This window comes from Myripristis murdjan, chromosome 3 (genome assembly GCF_902150065.1).
Source record: "Myripristis murdjan chromosome 3, fMyrMur1.1, whole genome shotgun sequence".
Lineage (NCBI taxonomy): Eukaryota > Metazoa > Chordata > Actinopteri > Holocentriformes > Holocentridae > Myripristis > Myripristis murdjan.
Window position 1 is genome coordinate 19,825,699 of NC_043982.1, and position 17,902 is coordinate 19,843,600.

General features: G+C 41.0%; 1 protein-coding gene across 1 annotated transcript; it reads left to right on the top strand.

Moving 5' to 3' along the window:
- The first annotated feature begins 1,597 nt into the window (after positions 1-1,597).
- gpib (glucose-6-phosphate isomerase b) lies at positions 1,598-10,505 on the top strand. The gene is made up of 18 exons (XM_030081707.1): positions 1,598-1,810; positions 2,368-2,458; positions 2,761-2,829; positions 3,361-3,480; positions 3,679-3,762; positions 4,162-4,308; positions 5,426-5,497; positions 5,591-5,635; positions 5,747-5,800; positions 6,369-6,429; positions 6,769-6,812; positions 6,956-7,108; positions 7,699-7,828; positions 8,131-8,207; positions 8,581-8,709; positions 9,375-9,450; positions 9,680-9,746; positions 10,131-10,505. The coding sequence occupies exons 1-18, from the start codon at positions 1,692-1,694 to the stop codon at positions 10,252-10,254; spliced, it is 1,662 nt and encodes a 553-aa protein (XP_029937567.1). The 5' UTR covers positions 1,598-1,691; the 3' UTR covers positions 10,255-10,505.
- Positions 10,506-17,902: the final 7,397 nt, after the last annotated feature.

The following is a 17,902-nucleotide window of genomic DNA, read 5'->3' on the forward strand; positions in this document are numbered from 1 at the left end:
CAATGAAAATCTAACATCACTCACTTTCTATGAAGTTACATATTATTTGCTTTTATTTTATAAGTAAAATGACTCAACTTCCGTAATCGGTCTGACTACCGCCTGTGTCTGGTTAACTTGACGAATCTTTCTGTGAGTACAGCGGGCGAGACTTTTCTCTGTCTAATCTGAGGGGCGCTGTTTCACTGAGACGCGACAAAAGTTGACACCCAATGCCAAACTAATCCAGATAAATATCACTCAGACATCATTACCACCGGAAGCTTAATGTGAGATGTTTCTTTTGAGGTAGCTTTATCGTCCGTGTGAGAGGGCTGCTACCTCAGAAGCTTTCGAGAGTAGTATGCTGATCACATTCATGAAGTCCATATGCCTCCAACAGTAACTTGTGGACTTTATCGCCCCCAGGTGGCCGTTTTCAGGTATTGAACATAGGATGTAATATTGTTTATCAAACACTGGGGGGCGAGAAAACCTCATTGTTGTTGTTTTTCTTTTTTCCTCTTTTTCTAGGTCTTCTGCCTGTTCTTTATTCCCTGCGTATTCTGTGGAACAGCTCGCTATTTTCTGTAATTATAGATACAGTTATTGTGGTTTTGGTATTTATCTGTAGTCTAACTTTGTAATCCTAGCTCCACCTATGGACATTTTAAGTTTATTGTCTCCTTTGTGCACACTTTAGACCGGTTTCAATCTATTTTAGACTTACTTAGGTGCACTTACGGATTTTTACCTGGTTTCTATTGTATGTTGTGTTATGTGTTGCCGTGACGCTTTTTTACTAATGAAGTTCCTGACAGAAAAATAAAGGTCTTTGAAGTTTAATTTGAAGAAATCATATATGGAATGTAAAATATAAACTTTTTTTTTTAATTGATTCTGTCATTGATCCAAAAATATATTAATTATGCAATGAAGTGTTAAATTGAAATATATGACTTTACAAAGAAATGATCTGAAAATTTTCATTACAAAATACATTTAAAAAGTCTTTCTGGTTAGTTCTAGTGTCTTGAACCTGGTTCTTATTTCTTGAACTAATCTTTCATGTGACATTCACAGAAATGGGCTGCCTTTATTGGCAGGTGGTTGTGGCTTTGACTGTTGGACTCCATGCCATTCCACTCAATATAACCTGCTACAAAAGAGCATTAGCTAATTAAATCTTTATGCATGTACATATGGTTATTCAATAAGAACACAAGGTATATCCACTACTGTCTGTAATGTAAATCTCTTGCTAATGTATTATATGTAAGACTACTACCAGAGTGCAAATGTTTTTATAAGATGACCTCCAGTGGCAGACCATAACACAAATATTAAGGCAATACTCTCATGCAAAGAGAATTACAGTGAGTGCAGCAGTAGAATAACCATAAATACTGTAATTACCAACATTACAAACAATACAAACAGATGTGACATTTAAGCAGACCACTGAAGTAAACTCTCTGGAGAACATTGTGTGCTGCTGTGCGAATGACCCACCACTATCAACATGCTCTGGGGCGCTGTAGGAAAGCAGGGAGGTGTGGCATGCACCAGCCCTGAATATAGTGTCACTTGTAGGAGGGGCAAGTGTGGCACCGGAGTGGATGCCCTTCAAAAGGTTCTGTCCCTGACCTGCTCGGTCCCACTCAGCCAGGCTAGTTGAGCACGACGGACCACGGCAAGCTCCTCTCGACAACATGGGACTCACACACGACCCCAACTTCCAGAAGCTGCAGCACTGGTACACAGCCCATGCCTTGAACCTCAACATGAGGCATATGTTCGATGCTGACAAGGAGAGGTTCAACAAGTTCAGGTATTCATCCTGTTCAAACTTGCAGCACATTTTGTCTGTAATTGTGCACTATGTTGAATGTATTTGTATTCACTGCACCATCCAACAGTGCAATATTTAAGATAATAGTTACTGTGTATGTACTCAAATCAGCTTCTACACTTGTGCGTGCTATGTCAACTATATTAGGGCAAAAGGGCATTGGGAGAAAAACTGCATTCTTTTCACTTGTGAGTGCATTCAGTACATATGATTTGAGAATAAGCACACCAAAGCCCATTTAAGACCATTTGACCCATTAAAAAGGTGTTAACTACATGCTGGATTTACATTCATATCAATTCCTGGACAAGCTCAAAGAAATACCTACACAGCCTATGCACAGCGCCATTACCTAATAATATAGTTGCAAACTAGTTTCTGAACTACCACTGATATTTGAATGTATCACAGGATCATATTACAGTAGGCTGGCATACTGCTTAAGCAGTGTCACTCTTATGTTTTCATTCACTGTCACAGTCTTTCTATTGTCTTCAGTCTGCTTACGTCACTGATGCCTTTCTGTGTTTGGACAGCACAACTCTGAAGACGGAAGATGGCGACATTCTGCTGGATTACTCCAAGAATCTCATCACTGATGAAGTCATGAAGATGTTGGTTGATCTGGTAAAGTCCTGTCCACCAAAATTATTCACATTATTTCAGATATCTAGAGCTGATGTTGGCAGCTGTCCATCATGGCTGAGTTGAAGTCTTATCATTTTTTCAGAGCAGCAAGTGTGCATTTATTGGACATATGATGTTAACAGCATCATATGTCATCAAATGCACACAGGTGGAATTTATTGATTAATTATACTGTTTGATGAATAAGATCCCTCCAAGCCATTTCATTATTTAGATTTACATTTTGGTGATTTAGCTTATGCAGTGATCAGCTAATGTATGTGTTTGTAATCTCATACTAGGCCAAGTCAAGAGGAGTGGAGGCTGCCAGGGAGAAGATGTTCGCTGGAGAGAAGATCAACTTCACTGAGGTGCACATTTTTAATCCAATTTCAGCTGTAACTAGACTTGCAATGATGTTTACCCTTAGACATTTATCTTGGTGGAGTGAACAGACCTCTGAGACTGCCTTCACGCCATGTGACACAAAATCTTGTCACACATGAAATTGTTTTTGGCAGAAGTGCTAATCCATGGAAAACGTCTGCTCACATTTTAGCCACAGCAGTGATAAAATAAGAAGCAGAAGAAGGCCTGCCACTTTTCTATGTATCACATCTGCAGTGATCCTGACCAAAATAATAGATTTTCTTTTTAGCTGACACTATAACATCAACACTAAAAGCATTCAATTCCTCTGTTGTTGGCAGGATATTAAATTTAGTTTTTAGGCATTTTGTAGAATAGTAGGAGATACTTAAATTCCTAGATGAGCAACCACAAAAATCATATAATAATATGCTTGCTCTTTTAAAATTTGTATCACCAAGGCTGTAAGCAGCCAACAGTAAATAGTGCAAAGTGTTAATACATATGTGTATTATCTCTCCCTGTCTTTGAAGGGCCGTGCCGTGCTCCATGTGGCTCTGAGGAACCGCTCCAACACTCCCATCATGGTTGGTGGCAAGGATGTGATGCCAGAAGTCAACAAGGTTCTGGAGAAGATGAAGGGCTTCTGTCATGTGAGTGGAGCATGAGATTATTATCATATTTTTTTCATCCACTGCCATGAAGCTTGTTGCTTTAATATCCAGTGTTTTCATGAGTTAAATAATCTATCTTGTGACAGGTTACATGCAGCTGTCAGCAATTTGAATCCAAATTGAGTTAATGGTTATAGTGATTGTGTTTATCTGTTTCCATTTTGTTGTGTAACACAGAGAGTTCGCAGCGGTGAGTGGAAGGGCTACACAGGAAAAGCCATTACAGATGTTGTCAATGTTGGCATCGGAGGATCTGACCTTGTGAGTGCACATATGATGCATTTTTGTGGAAGAATGGATTCATCATACATTTGACTGAAACTGAAAAGTCCCAAATAGGCTTTACACAACTGTATATATGTTCAGACCAACAACTCCCTTATTTAGTACATCTCAAAATCTACTTTCACCTCCACCACAACAGATATTCCAATCGCTTCCCTGACTGTCCTACTATTCTCATATGAACTCAAGGACACATATACACACACCTATGCATACACCTAGAAACACAACTTCTGGTCACATTCTGTCACGCTGAAATTTGCAGTAATGTTTTTTCCCCCTTTTTAATTTTTTGCCGCTCCCCAAAGACCTCTATAACTTTATAATGAGCCTGTTTGTTTGTCTAACTTTACCTTGAAATGACTTGAATTTCAGGGCCCACTCATGGTCACTGAAGCTCTGAAGCCTTACTCGAAGGGCGGGCCTCATGTGTGGTTTGTGTCCAACATTGATGGGACCCACATCGCCAAAACCCTGGCTCAACTCAATGCTGAGACGACTCTCTTCATCATTGCATCCAAGGTGACAAATGTTGCATGCAGCACCAGAATAAAGGAAAAGACGTCTTAAAGGATTTTTCATCTTAGGATGAAACATGTTCTACTTCACTAGCCATCAAACTACATCAGTTGCTTACACATTCAGTTTATCCTGTAGTTAGTAACATGCGACAGCCCGCTCTAGACCTTTTCAAGCAGAAAAACCTGGTTGTGTTGCAAGGTTGTAAACAATGTCACACTCCTCCAAGGAGTTCAAACCAACGTTACATCAGCCAGCATTCATGTCTGAATGTTTTTTATATAAGCCTTCCAGCCTTGGCACACAGAGGTGGCGGGGTCAGCCGGTCCTCAGTGGAAATGAGTGGTCACTCAAAAATGATATAGTCTAGGACATTTTAGACATAGGATATAGTTTAGGATATTTTGATTACTTACATTTCATTAGTCAGTATCAAAAATGGACAGTTCTGTCCTCAAAAACAGCTACTCAGCTACATAAGTCTTATGATGTTAAGGTTACGATGTGCAATATCTTCAATATTTTCAAGGAGGCAATATTTTGTAAGTGTATAAGACATTTTTTTAAAGGAACACGTCACTGGAGACATGTTCTTTTTTAAGATGTTTTCTACTTATCTACCCATCCAGATACTTTCTGTGTGATCTGCAAGATTTCCAGTCTGCTATGATCTTCCCAGTCTCCTTTCACCCCCATACAATGGGACGGGATGGGTATTTGTTTGTGGAGCTCAAACCATTTAAGATTTACATGTGGAACTCAAAAACAATGGCAAGGATACCAGACATAATGCACAGTGTTGGGTTTGTGAAGATTTTTGTTGGGAACTATTTCCTGTGGAAGAACACCAGCAAAATGTATCTATACACCTCTAATTTGCACTCACTGGAAATCTCATGAAATCATACAGAAACTAAATGGGTGGACAGACTTCACTAGTCGTAACTGGAAAAATATCGTTTGTGTTTTTGGACAAAGAGTTCCTTTGAATTAGAGGATTTCTCTTTTTGGAAAGGGGAACTGTTCAGTTTTTTTGATGCACTTTTTGTAGGCAAATGACAAGTTGTATTGAAATTCCTTATCCAGCTGCGTCTACCTCTTTCTCATTGTCCCTCGGCAGACATTCACCACCCAAGAGACCATTACCAATGCTGAGTCTGCCAAGGAGTGGTTCCTCGAGCATGCAAAAGACGTGAGTATCCTGTTGTTTAAAACAGCGGCAGAGCATTGCCATTGTATTATATTCATATCCATCTCTTAATGTTTCCTCTCCCTGTTTCTACAGAAAGCTGCTGTTGCCAAACACTTTGTGGCACTCTCCACTAACGGCGTAAGTTTATGTTGTGTTCATTCACAAGGTGCTATTACAAAACAAATGTTTGATCTGTGTTCAGGAATCTAATTACAATTCATCCCGCCTTTCTCTCTGTCTCTTCCCCAGCCCAAAGTGAAGGACTTCGGCATTGACACAGAGAACATGTTTGAGTTCTGGGATGTGAGTGCTCTTTAAGCTGTGATGCACACTGTGTGCAGCAGGTCCTGTCTGCAACCCCGGGCTGTGATGGGGCCTTAGGCAATGACTATAAATAGGTTAGACTTTTGACCTGTGAAGTAGGTGGAATGGACGCTCTGGTCAGCAGCTGCTGGGTAATCAGAAGCCTCTCTCTTCGGCTCTGCCCTGAGAAGTATGTTATTATTGGTAGCGACCTTCTCTCTTGCAGAGGTTACTGTAAAGCCTGGGCTGCATCAAAGGTCAGGGAGCTACATTTAGTTACATTGTTGGTATTTAAAGGGTAACTCTGCCCTAATATGCCAGTTATGTCACAGAAAATTGGCTGCTTGCAGAAGTTTTGCTCTTGTTTCATGTACAGTGTGTGTTACAGGTGGCATTCCCAAAGGCTCTTGTGTCACTTTCTTTAGCCTGCTCTTTAGTGAGAAAAAGTATCAGGACTTCTGCAAAAGATCCTAAATTTATGTTTTGCAGAACAGTTTCATATAAGCCATCATATGAAACTATTTTTACCTTTTTTATTTATTTTACACCACCTCATTTTGTTTTGCAGTGGGTTGGTGGTCGTTTCTCCTTGTGGTCTGCAATTGGAATGGCCATTGCCCTGCACATTGGTATGTACAGTAGATACACACATTATTTTGCAGTCATCTAAGCTATATGCATTCATGCTATAAAATCATTTCAATCAACCTGGCAATCCGTCAATCAGTCAGAATCACCAAGTTGAATAAATGTTCACACATTTGTCTTGCTGTGATTCATGCTGAGACATGCTGAGAATTTACGCCTCATCACATGCACATCACAGGACATCACATACAGGGCAGAGGGACAGTAGACTGTAAATATCACTCCGATTTGTATTGATTCAGTCACATCCACCAATTCCACCGTTTCACTGTTCCGTCAGTCAGTTGATTTTTCTGTCGCCTGTCCCCTCTCCTCATCAGGCTTTGACAACTTTGAGAAGCTTCTCTCAGGCGCTCACTGGATGGTAGGTACTCCAGGGTGAGATCACTGTACGCGTTTTGTGTGGGTTGTGTAAGATTACGGCATCTGCTGCAGATTTACACTTGCCACAGCATGATACAGGATATGTGAATGTGTGTAAATGTGACATGAAACCCTCCCCTGCAGGACAACCACTTCCGCACTGCCCCTCTGGATAAGAACGCTCCCATTCTGCTGGCTCTGCTGGGGATCTGGTACAACAACTTCTTCCACGCTGAAACCCACGCAATGCTGCCCTATGACCAGTACATGCACCGCTTCACCGCCTATTTCCAACAGGTGCGTCTCATGCACGTCTCTGCAAATAGCCAAGAGACACAAAAGAATCATTCAAGACATAAAGGGAAAATACACCCAAAAATCAGTTACCACGTACAGATCCTGGACTGTGTTGATTTGTGAGAAAATGAACAAATCTCTCTCCAGCAAGAAAGAAATCTAATAGCACTTTCACAGAGCAAAATAAAAACAGAAATGAAATAAGATAAAAAAAAAAAAAAAAAAAAGTTCCATCAAAGATAACAAAATCATGAATATTTCATAAAAGAAAATCTATGACAGTTTATTTTAAGAAGCGATTCAAAAGATGATGCTGAAAGAGCTTGCTCAGTGTGCTCGGGCAGGGTGCTCCACATTCCCCGACTTTGTGGATACAGTCACAATATGAAGGATTTTAAAGGGATGCAGACATGTTGATTATTTTATGGCATTACAATAAAACAACTCAGTTGGGTGTTAAAGCAATAAAAACAATAGATATTATGATTTGACTTGAAACACCTGCTGTAACAGTAATTATCGAAGCGTATACATTTCCAGTATTGATCCATGTTTGCACAGAGAGGCACTGAAGAGTGTTATTTCCATAGGGTGACATGGAGTCCAATGGAAAGTACATCACTAACCAGGGGTCACGTGTGAACTACCACACTGGACCAATTGTCTGGGGAGAGCCAGGAACAAACGGACAGCATGCCTTCTACCAGCTCATCCATCAAGGTATCATTACCAAAAATTCACGATTCAGTGTCTACAAACCAGAGGGTATGCGGCAAGTTACACCAAGTTCAGCTAAATTGAAAAATAAATAGAAGTGTACATTCATAGACTCCCAAGCCACATATTTTTTGACTGTTGGAAACTAAACCCAGCATCTACTTGTATTTTTCATTTGCCACATTTTTAGCTATGATTTTTTCATAGTTTGTTGTGTTGACTGTCAGAGGTAAAGATCCCAGATTGCCTATATGCATGTACAGAGCAAATGAGTAACTAATGCGGTCCAACTGTGTTCAACACAGGAACTCGCATGGTGCCTGCTGACTTCCTCATCCCAGCCCAGACCCATCACCCCATCAGAAACAGCCTGCACCACAAGGTACTGTTGCATAATACTGGACAATCTTAAAGAATAATCTACCTAAACCACTGTTTCATGGCATTTAGGTGTGAGCTAGTAGTCTAGTGTGTACACAGGTCTATGGGCATCCTCACCTCTTCACCTAACCTCACATTTCATGAATCATTATATGAGCCATGGGGGTCTTTGGTCCCTAAATTGAAAGCTTCTGTCCCAAATAATAACTTTAAGCGTGATGGTGCCAGTAATACAAATTTAGTTTGAATAATCCAGAAGAACATGTATGTATACTTTGAAAACTTGGATGGCCTGGTGGAAATAGACACCATGTCTCAACTAGAAGGTCATGAGTCACTGTGTCTGAGGCCGTGTGTATCTGATGTGGCTGCAGATTTTGCTGGCCAACTTCCTGGCCCAGACAGAAGCTCTCATGACCGGCAAGACCACAGAGGAAGCCAGGAAGGAGCTGGAGGCCAGTGGCCTGAGTGGAGAGGCTCTGGAGAAGATCCTCCCACACAAAGTAAGTCAAGACAAGGCAAATATGAATTCTAAACACCCTGCAGATAGCATCGGTCCTCTGTGGTGTCGGTCAGTGTAACAACACATAGAGGAAATGTTTCTCACAATGAAAGATTTCAGATCTGTTTCATATTTAGATATATATCAAATACGTATACAGTGGTATAAATTTCAAAATATATTTATGTCAAGTCTTGATCTAGCCCTTGACTGTACGCATGTATCCATAATGCTGTAAAATGTACAGCTGTAACATCCTACCTACAATTACATGCCACTTTTTTTTTTACTTGACTTTCATTTCTATTATTATATTGCATCACTTGCCCTGATATGTGGTGGATCTTTGAGTTTATTTCACTCTGCCTTGGTGCACTTGATAACTTAATATTGAATTTAACGATACTAGCCTCTCTCGATACTAGCCACTCTTGCAAAGCAAATGATATACTTAGTGTGTGAGATAAGTGTACATTAAGTGCAAATAGCAGAGTACATGTGCTTATTTAAGGGGTTACTGCCCCCCAGTGGCCATAATTATGTAACATATAACAATCCAAACTTGAATCCAAGGATGAATAAACTGATGATGATCAGTTACTGTGAGATGACTCACTATTTATTTACTTTGTTTATTCTATTTGTAATTCTGTTTATTTAATCAAGGTCTTCCAAGGAAACAGGCCAACCAACTCAATCATCTTCAAGAAACTGACACCTCACACTCTCGGAGCACTTATTGGTGAGAGCAAACCTCAGATCACATAACTTGCACCCTGTGATGCTGTGTTCAGTTTTATGAATTTAAACAGAAGTGGTATTATTAGTAGCATTTTATTGATCCCACAGTTGGAAATTCCACCCCAAGCGACACAATGCACAGATGAAAGTGCAATCGGTGCGATCAACCACTTCACCCTCTTTGTAGACAGTTCTGTGTTGTATTAACGGCTCTTTCCATTGTTTTACAGCGATGTATGAACACAAAATCTTTGTCCAGGGTGTAATGTGGGAGATCAACAGCTTTGACCAGTGGGGGTGAGTAAAACACTGACTGATATCAGATGTTTCTGTCATTGTCCACATCTATTTGCCCTTCTTCAGATCTAGTCAAGGAAAGCTCTTGAAAAATGCACCTTTTTTCTCACAATTTTTACTCATCTTTATGTTTTCTCTGCCTCTCTGCATCACAATTCCTACAAATATGTCCATGGGCTATTTTACAAGTACATGAATATCTAGATACTTGCAAAATGATTTCTGACATGAAAGCAAAATTAAAAGGATTTAGGTGTTTGAGAGTGAACTTGTTTATTTCTGATTAAACCCTGTACATTTCCTGTTAATATCCAATAAACTCAGCCTATTCTTGCTCTTATGATTCCTCTGTGTCTGTCTGCATTGCTTTCCCCTCCACATCAGAGTCGAACTGGGCAAACAGCTGGCAAAGAAGATTGAGCCTGAGCTCAAGGATAAGACAGAAGTTCACTCCCACGACTCCTCCACCAATGGACTCATCAACTTCCTGAAGAAAAACTTTGCCTAAGAAGCTCCAACAACGTCCAGCACTACCCACCTCATCAGCTCACGAGTGTGTCCTAGCTGCAGGAGACTCACAGAAGCAGCTGGTCACTCCCACGCAGTTGAGCAGAAGCACTTTTTATGTTTATACTATCATTATGAGTACCGTGACTGTCTACAGTGCCATCTTTTCTATGTTTGTGAGTTTACCACTGTGAAGGGAAAAGCTGCTGTGTTTGAGCACCGTGGAAGGAGGTGGGGTGAATATGATCTCACTCACCTCTCCACCGTCAGAGGAATGTAGCTTTTGGAATAAATCTCTTTACACAAAGTCAGTGTCTGTGTTGTTTTCTGGCTGACGCCTTCCCCTATGGACAACAGTTAAACTATGATCTGAGTACACACTGCGCAAGAAAGAGCACACACACAATATAACAAGATAATCTATCTCTGGGTGTGGAAAGAAAATGTATCACAGTCTTTCCTCCTTCAACAGCAGCCACTGCCTTTGAATAAGCCCCCTTTGAGCGATAGTTGCTGCAGTGAGGCTGCTCAGTGTGCAGCAACAGAGGAGTGTGGCTGTTCTGGTTGTATGATTGAATGGATGGAATAACTGTATGAATGTGCCAATGGAGTGAAAAAAAAAAAACATGCATTCTCAGCAGAAACTTTTACTAAATAAAGGTAAAAGAAGACATGAATAACTAATGAAAATTTGCGTGGTTGACTATCTGTAAGCAACAGGTCACTAGATGGCATTAGAGTGCCAGATATATTTGGTGGAGCCCAAACACGCTACTCGGTAATCTACTATTTATTCAGTGGAACATAGGGTCAAAGGTCAGTCCATCTGCTCTGTTCCCTCCCCACAAATCCCCAGACATCACAGCATCCATTTAGAGAGCCAAACAAACACCAGACCAAAACAGCATCTGGAAAACTTCATGTGACCAACCATTCCTCACTGTCAGTCTGTGCCCCTAATCATCTTTAAACGTTTGTTTGTTGTATGTTTAAAGTCTTCAAGATAAGGCTGTCTCTGAGTTAATGATCGTACATCAAATATCATAAGGGTATAGGAAAACAACAGATCATACAATACAGTCACACCTTTAACTACAATACTCTAAACGAGGCACACATGCACACATTTCATCTCTTCCTTGTCAAAACTGCCGCTGGGTACAATTACTGAGTGTGCATGAGGACAAACAGAAAGTAAAAAAAAAAAAAAATACCAGACTCTAGACGCGGCTGGCTTTTCAATGCTGTTGCCAGGCAACAATACTTTACTTCAAACATAACTTGGCCTTTTTATTTCTGGCTCTGAAACAAGATAGAGAACAAAGTGAATTTGGCTAAGGATAGAAACCCTGCTAATTGACATGTTCAGGATGATTAACAGTAGGCATGTTGCACACTATTGGCAGAGGGCCCTCCTGTTCAAAGAACATACTGTTTCCTGTTCCATTATACCACCAATACAACACTGATTTTCAAGTATTGGCTTCATTCCAAAGTGCTATGCATATGTATTTGAAATTAAATAAATAAATGAAATAACATTCTCTGATGTTGACAATTTACAAAAAAAAAAAAAAAAAAAATCACAATGCCATCCAGTCATTTTCCCAAAGAGGGCTCAATGACTTTCTGAATGAAAGTCCTCTATTCAGGAGTATCAGAAATGTCAGAGCCATGGAAACATAGTGAAATTCACTGGTATTAACTGGAACCCACCGCAGAGTTATGACTCTCTTTTCAACTATTTAAGCGAAGTGGTTGAGAGCTCAACTGAACAAACAGTAAGCAAGCAAGCATGAGGAAATAGGCAACCAGGGCTGCGACAGGAGGTGAAAAAAAAGCTCAGTTTTATTTATTGGAAAGCAGAATCAAATAGCATGAAAGTGTGAAAAAGGCCCTGTGCACGTTCCTGAAATGTTTGTAGAACAATGGCGCTGCATACCCTCACATTCCATTTCATGCTTTATTGGTTGGGCCTGTCAGTCATTTTGTCTCTGGCCTGTTTAAGAGCTGCCCCCCTGGCTTGATCAGGGTCCCAACCTGCCCCAGTGTGGTGGTTGCTATGGCAACGTCACCCCCTGCCACTCCGAGTACACAGTCTCAAGTTCATGGCGGTGTCAGACGGAGAGCAGGAGCGGGTTGGGTATACTTCTTAATCGACAATATAGGCCTAAATACGCCGTTGGGCTCTGCCCATAGAAGAAGAATCCTCTGACATTCCTGTTCTCTTCTCCATGCATTTGTATTCATCGCAAGCAATAGTACAAGCCTCTCTGGAAGTATTTTGAGGTCAGTATCCTTGCATGTAAACAAGCTAGGAAGCGGAGCCTCAGAGGAGAACAGTGCCCTACAGGTCAGCAGCCAGTCTTAAAACTCACTTGAACTTCATAGGAATGCTTTTAATCTGCTTGCAATCAACTATCCTCGCCTATGGGGAAGACATTCTCTTAGGCTAAACATTAGCCCTGGAAATGGTTTTGGGTCAAACACATGACTTCCCGCCTCATATCTAATCCAGTGGATGATTATTCTCCAGTTCCCAGTTTAGAGTCTGTGGCTGCCATTGACAGCAGTGACACAGGGACCCTGCAGGCTGTAAGAAAAAAAAAAAAAAAAAAAAAAAGGAGCCATTGAGTCAGACCCGGTTCCATTTTTCCCACGATTACTGGAGTTATATAAAGATTAACTAAAGTGCGTGGGCAGAGCTCGTCATACTGGCAGTAAAGGAGCCAGCAGCCGTCCCATGGGACAACAGAAGCTCTGGGTGGCTCCTCTGTTGCTCAGGCTCTCTGTCTCCCTTAAGTTTAAGTCTGCTTGGATCTCTATTAGCTGGAACCATCTTGATGTGCGTTCCTGTTGGGACACATGTAGAAAATGCAAGCAAACAACACATTATACACTAGTTCCCCAAAGCTGAACAAAAAAGACTCCTCCATGAACAATTACTATCAAGACTGAGCAAGGCAGTTACTAGTCAACTGAGAAATACAGGTGTTTTTTTTTTTTTTTCTTTTCTTTTTTAAAGACCTCTGTATTTATGTATATCACAGATCAGGATGTTGTCCTTCTTTCACTTCCAATGAGAACCTTGCGTCTTCAGCGTTGGTGATTTTCATGTTTTAACTTCATTTGAGTATTAGAATGTGTTGCAATCCTTGGGAGCAAAATGAATTGTATAAACTGAAAAATTGTACAGTCATCAGCCCTGAGAAAAGCCTTTTTTTCTTTGCTTCTGAAAAGTTGATATTATGTATGTACAAGGTTTTGGTTGGACAGCAGTGATATACATATTCATGTACTCAGAAATGACCATTGATACTTACATGGGATGATCCTGAGCTCAGACAAGAATCGGAGGTTTCTTTTTTTCAGCGGTTCACCTCTGCTGAATAACCAGACACCTCTGCTTCTTTGTCCTCATGGGATGCCCTGGATCAATTATTCCAGCCTTGTGGGTTTTTGTACGAAGATATTACTGAATTTAGTAACTTTTTGTGTTTGTCGTCACCCCTGAATTCAGAGATACGTTGATGATCTGCCTCTGCTTTTAAAAGCATCACAGGCTGGGGGCAGAAAGATATCTCCCACCCTGCACCTCTGCTTCATCGGAAAGTTTTTTCAGGAACGTTTCAACCTCTGCTGGTCATCATGTATCATAACATCACTACACAGCACTCTGGTTTAAAGGGCCAATCCAAGAGATTCATGTATTTTTTCATTTTAGTGAGATCTTTGGTGTTAAGTGGTCACTGCTGTGGTGTGCACTTTCCAGCGAGCTCCTGTCAGCTAAACAACTTTGACTCTCTCCTCTTCCTCGGTTTTTCAGAGATGGGGTTTGAGTTTCTGTAGCCGTTGACCTTGTCTTTACTTGGTCAGCCATGGTGGCTATCACTGCTGATGCTAACAACCCAATTATTGTATGAGCTTGCTGATTCCAAACAAACCCATGCTGCTGCTAGCACCAACATAAAACACGTCACTTGCTGTGTGAAGAGGATTTTGCATGGTAATGATCCTACCAAATACCAAGTAATGTAAAATCTAGCTAATGTACCAGGGTGGCTACAGGTTGACACTCTGTTGTGTTAAATCATTCAGCAATGGAGAGATGAAAAAGAACATTTATGCATGAAAATGTCACAGATTATCATTTTAAAGCTCAGCTGTACAAATACATTTGTCCATGATGTGAAGAATCAATTGGTTCACAGAATTGTTGCACTCGGAGATGTGGGAGGTAGATTTTTTTTTTTTTTTTTTAATGTGTGTGTGTGTGTGTGTGTGTGTGTGTGTTGCAACCTTTAGGGGACACACTGAGGTGTCAGTAACCAAAGATTCAGAGTGTATGAGGTAATCCTGTGGCGAGCATATTTTCACTCCATTTCCTGGCAGTGGGTGAACCTGTGTGCTCCGGAGGGAAGGTGTTCTTTTGTGAGGTGTAACAGAGCTCACCTCACAGCGGGCCCCCTGGGACTCCACTACCTCTGCACAGACACACACACACACACACACACACAGCTCCCTGAGTCACAGGGTGGAACCCTCACACACATAAAGGGCGCTTTGTGCCCCGACTCATGGAGCTGTCAACCAACACCGGAGCGCTCCTCTGACTGAACACCACTGTTCAGGATTCAGGAGAGCTCTGCCAGTTCGGCTGACCGGGCTTTTATGCTCTCCTATGGAAACTGTAATCTACATCTGTAACTATCTGTATACCCACGGCGTGCGGATACCACTGTACCTACTGTGACTGCAATATAATCAGGGGGACAAAGTGGCTTTATGGTGAATTATCTTTCAGTTGCTGTCTCAGCCACTGTTAACCCTACTAGATCATTCCTTTTACCTTCCAACACTTATAAAGGGAGTATAACTTGTGGTATTTCCAAATAATTCCTCTTGGGAATGGAGCCAAAATGCGGCAGTGATTTTGCAAGCATGTAATAAAAAGTGAGACCTCTACTGTACTGCAAATGCCTCCATCCGCACTGGAAAAATGCCAGAGTAATTAGAGTTTGAAAGCCAAATATTCACCTTGGGGATCTGACAAAAGGCGACAGTGGTGCCAGTGGTGTAGTATTTTCGATCTCTAAAACCAGCTGCGCATGTGGAGGCAGCATTGTTAGCAACATGGCGAGCTGCTCTTACAGTGTGTTGTTTAAATAAGAGTCGACACCGGCTCAGCGGAACCTGCCTCAGGCACCAGCCTCGCTTTCATCTCCACTCTTTTGACTTGCAACCAGTGTGTGAGCTCTGGCAATCTCCTCCTGACTTCCAGGGCCTCTCACTACCTTCCAGGATCGCTGTAGCTTTTGTTACTGACTTCACAGGCAATTTGGGATTTTCTCATACTATACTGTTCTATTTTAAAGTGAGAGTAGAAAATAGCTACTGTACATCCTATCCAGAGCTGTAGTGGGCCATGCAGGGCAGCAGTGGTAGAGTAAGTCTTTAATATCTACGGTGGGCAATTTGATTTACAGTCAGCAGTCTTAGCACCATGCACCATGGTAACAACAGCGATAACAGTCACTGGTATAAACTCATTCATTCACCTAACCTTATAAGAAACAACAAAATACCAACCATATACATGTATAGTACCGCAGAAACCATGATACATCACCTGGAAGTGGTTACTGTTCCTACCACTTCATAGTATAAGTAATTATTCATACCAAATGAACACAAAAGCAATAGTGACAGCGGAGTAGTGTTCAAGTTTACAGAGGCAGGTGTGTGTTTGAATATCCAGACCAGCCTGGAAAGCCAGGTTGATGGTTACTGAATAAGAAATGTTCTTCCCTTCCTGTTCTCTCGCCAGGAGGCTCAATCTCCTAAACTGGCTTCCTGAAAGTATAAGGGCAGCAGATCTATTTCCAGGTTTATTTAAAAATCAAACAAAGATCCTTTGTCATGTTATGGTCTTTTATTGGGACTGATCTGCTGAGTCATTTTTGTCTGTTTAGATTGTTTTTTCTTCTGCTATCTTATTCTACTGATCCTGTGAAGGACTTGTTCTTTTGTGTGTGAGACTCGAATTATTACTGAAATATCGGTGTGAGTGTGCTAAAGTCACAATGAAATGAAAGATAACTTTTTAAACCTGTTAGCCATTTTTCCAGTGCACATTATTTACTGATTTCACAATAAATTCAAAGGAATTTACTCAATTACCATTCTTTGTTGTTGTATTTTATAACAAAAATCCACTTACCTCTTCTCCCTGGGAAACAGTGCATCTTCAGTGGTGGAACGAGCCAGTAGGTGTATGAGCAAACATTATAATGAAAAATAAAAAGTTTCACATTTTTGAAAATGACACTCTTCTCATCAAATAAAACTCACTTTCTCTCCCTAACTGATTGAGAGATGCCTTCCAGTGTTAAGTCCTGCCCCAGTAACCTGTTTCAATAGGAAATACATCAAATTATGAGGCAAGGTGCTTTCAAAATGCTGCTTTGTTGTGATTTTAATGTGTGTAGCCCTTCCTCTTCTCTCACAAGTTGTCTCTGAGTCCCAGTGAATGCACCCCCCACCCCCCACTATTACCAAGTTATGGAGCTGTAATGTAAAATGTTTCCTTTAAATGTCACTGAGGTGAGAATGTGAAAACACTTCAGCTGAAATACGCTCATAAAGGACAGAACGCCAACAATGTACTCACAGTCAGTTTTACAATGCCAGCTACACTCTGGAGAAGGCGTCCCACAGCCCTGCAGGACGGTGTCTCTGCGACACAGTCATAGTGACTCGGACAGCCCTCAGAGGGTTTTGCTTATCGGGTGGTATTACGTCTTTAACAGGGATTCACACTTAAGAGATTAGGAGGAGCATTACTGTAATCATCCTACTTTATGCTCCAATTAGCGCAAATGTCATACAATAGAGCACCACAGGGGTGCGGTCTCCTCATTCATCTAGACACCCCACCAGTTTTATTCATGTTGTAAAACCTACAGAGCACTTTAAAGCTGATTAACCAAAGAAACGTGGACAGGAGAGGAGCAGGAGACTCGAAAAATGAATGAAAGATTTAAAGAGTTGCACAAGATCTAAGATGGGTTTCTCAAGAATTATTCTCTCAGTTCTGAAATTGTGTGTCTCTAACTCAACAGTTTTGACAGCTCAACTACTACTTCTTCACCCTGAGTGTGTGTGAATGGGATATCCACCTGAGGAAAGTGAAACACTTAACAGTGGCTTGAATATGTGAAACCAAACCAAATTATGGTTCATCAAACTCCCTCTATTCCTTGGCTGACAAAAGGATGAAACTATATTTTGTCTTCTATATTTTGAACTTGAGTTTGTTACTGAGTTTCAGAACTGACTTCTTCCATTCAAAACCTTGACAAATGCCATGGCCACTACCCCAGTTTGTTTATCATCGTGCCTGGGTGGTATTTCCAGTAATGTTTATGTACTGGAGCAATGTGCCGTCAGGGTCAGCACCAAGGGGAATTGCCTTGTCAGTGGCTGTTTTTCCGGTGACTGCTGAGCACTGAAGGCACAGTGCTACGTCTTTGTAGGTTTTTGTGTTTAAAATTCATGCTGTCTTATGTAACTCAAAATGTCTCTGCACCTTGGCTACCAAGACAGTATCATCTGTATTTATTACATTTTATGAAAAGAGGGTTTCTGAT

Coding starts and splice junctions, on each gene's coding strand:
- gpib (XM_030081707.1), top strand. CDS start 1,692: ATGGGACTCACACACGACCCCAACTTCCAGAAGCTGCAGCACTGGTAC. Junction 5,498..5,590: donor TCCTCGAGCATGCAAAAGAC/GTGAGTATCCTG, acceptor CTGTTTCTACAG/AAAGCTGCTGTTGCCAAACA. Junction 5,636..5,746: donor TGGCACTCTCCACTAACGGC/GTAAGTTTATGT, acceptor TCTCTTCCCCAG/CCCAAAGTGAAGGACTTCGG.